The following is a 2,224-nucleotide window of genomic DNA, read 5'->3' as shown; positions in this document are numbered from 1 at the left end:
TCAACATATTCTGTTACACCAAATACACAAAATAATGATCTTTAAAATAGCATCATATGACCCCTTTAACCTTTGCATTGCTAGCACCATGTTGTACTGTCTTCTTCTTGGCTTTTAACGGCGGCTGGCAACCAACATAATTAGGTGCATTACCGCCACCTTCTGCTCCGGAGTGTGGAACAGAGAGGTACATTCTACTTATTAATCCCGTCCTTTTAAGAAAATTAAAGAAAGCTTTACTATTTATTTCACTTGCCCATTTTATTAAAGATTTCAAATGTACCACCTGAATTCCATTCTTCTTGATTTCTTGAATCATATTACTTCTTTCTTCATATTTCTTACAGTCAAGAATTGCATGGGTTACTGTTTCTTCTACTTTGCATTGTTCACATAGTCCATTCGGATGCTTCCATAATATTTTGAGTGTATGCTGTACTGTTTGGGCTATAGGAATTTGATAAGCAGACACATTGGCTGACAAGTTAACTGGTTTGCAGGTTAATAATAAATAGCAACAAACAGCATATAACAAACAACTTTTATTATTGCCAACACAGCTCATTTAAAGATTTTCTTGTAGACTTTGACTCTGGAGTGAAAGTAAATAAAATCTCAGCCAACCATGACACTCATTTAAGATGCATTTGCCTGTCTACCTTTTATGTTAAACAACTAGTGCAGCCTTTGGTCGTATAAAAGTACTTTTAAAAACAACAAAAAGCAGCACATCATGTCATAGGCATAAACATTTCACAAATGTTGCCTACATATGTAGAAACAAGCTTAAGGTGAACAAATATCTACACTTTAATATTTATTATGTGTTCAGCAATTTACTTAAAAATACATACACCGTATGCATCTAAAATAGAACAGCTTTACAAATGAGGATATCAAAATCCACAATCAAATAAAACTCAAATTTTCAACAGAAATATAAGGATGTTATCTAAAAATAGCAGAAACAATGTTTTTCTTCAAAACGGACATTTCCTTTTGAGCTCTCATTGCTTCTTCATATATTGCAGAGGGAATTTAGAGTCCTATTTGGGAGGTCAACCCTCACACACTTTGGATAAACTCCTGGCATTGAGGCCTATGTGCAATCTTGATGATTAATATGTTGATATGAAATACTCTCCATTTCTGTCTCTTCAAAGTGCTATTGGATATGAGGCCGTGGTTTCAGGATAAGTTTCCCCGTCTAGTATGTGAGAGGAAAAAATACAAATGTTTGCACAAGAAAAGTTACTTTGGATTCTTAAAGCAGTGAAACTGAAAGATCACAATGGGCAATTCAAAGGACACAAGTACTCACATCATCACAGGACATGTTATATTCTGCTAGTACTGTCCGGCAGCGTGCTGCAATACTGCAAGTGGTTAAGGAGAGATTTGGGAGTCACCTATCATCTGCAGTTTTGTAATTGTTAATAGTCAACAGATTAGCTGAATACAATGAAGACCGTACAAATAGACAGTACAAATTTCCTGTATTAAGAAGGATACATAGATGGTGCGACAACTCGTTTGTGTATTCCAGCAAAGAAAAGGCCAATCAGAGTCACACAGCTGATAGTGAAAAATGGATGATTCCATAAAGATGAGAAGAAAGAAACCTGTGGAAAGAGAAGACATTAGTAATGCAACGGATCACAAAACTCACGGTTCGGATCATATTACGGATAAAAACAAATTAGTGAAAGCTTACTTTAAGTACTTCTATACCACAGCAAAACTACTAGCTTTAATAAAGTTAGTAATAAAACAAGAACAATTACACAAATTACAAGCATAGATGAAAACAACAAAACACAGTTACAAAGTAACAGTAGCATTCAGGTGCAGAAATTTAATAATTAAGTGTAAAATAACACAATAGTGCTCACTGCACAAGTTAAATACAGATTAATCTTTGTTAGAGCTGTGGTGTTATTTGATTAGCAGACAGAAACAGGTATTTATTGGCTGCTGTCTCTTTTAGACCAAATGCACGGACCTAATACTGACACACATCTGTTTTTTTTTCTCAGCCGTAACGGGTATTTTAACATAACTTTGTGTGTATGTGAAAGAGGAATCAATTCGCTGTTCACGCGGTGTCTCTCTCTCTGCGTGTGCGCACTTCGAGTGTGTGCGGCAGCGGCTGAGCGCACAGAAAACAGCGCGCGAGTTAAAATTGCTTGAATGTGTAAACTGGCAAGACAAAACATGTGCAAAT

At 35.8% G+C, this 2,224-nt stretch overlaps 1 protein-coding gene across 2 annotated transcripts in view; it reads right to left on the bottom strand.

Moving 5' to 3' along the window:
* Nucleotides 1-529: 529 nt before the first annotated feature.
* Nucleotides 530-2,224, bottom strand: part of LOC107657129 (nuclear envelope phosphatase-regulatory subunit 1-like) — an 18,550-nt gene continuing 16,855 nt past the window's right edge. For both annotated transcript variants that reach the window (XM_016445148.1, XM_016445149.1), the window contains exons 6-8: nucleotides 1,513-1,622; nucleotides 1,322-1,376; nucleotides 530-1,207 (exon numbers count right to left, since the gene is read on the bottom strand). In XM_016445148.1, the coding sequence (XP_016300634.1) occupies nucleotides 1,166-1,207; nucleotides 1,322-1,376; nucleotides 1,513-1,622 (207 nt within the window). In that variant the 3' untranslated portion in view covers nucleotides 530-1,165. The remainder of the gene's footprint in view (nucleotides 1,208-1,321; nucleotides 1,377-1,512; nucleotides 1,623-2,224) is intronic.

Source organism: Sinocyclocheilus anshuiensis, unplaced genomic scaffold (genome assembly GCF_001515605.1).
Source record: "Sinocyclocheilus anshuiensis isolate Anshui unplaced genomic scaffold, SAMN03320099.WGS_v1.1 scaffold944, whole genome shotgun sequence".
NCBI classification, from domain to species: domain Eukaryota; kingdom Metazoa; phylum Chordata; class Actinopteri; order Cypriniformes; family Cyprinidae; genus Sinocyclocheilus; species Sinocyclocheilus anshuiensis.
The sequence above is the reverse complement of the archived record's forward strand: the minus strand, read 5'-3'. Positions and strand labels throughout refer to the sequence as shown.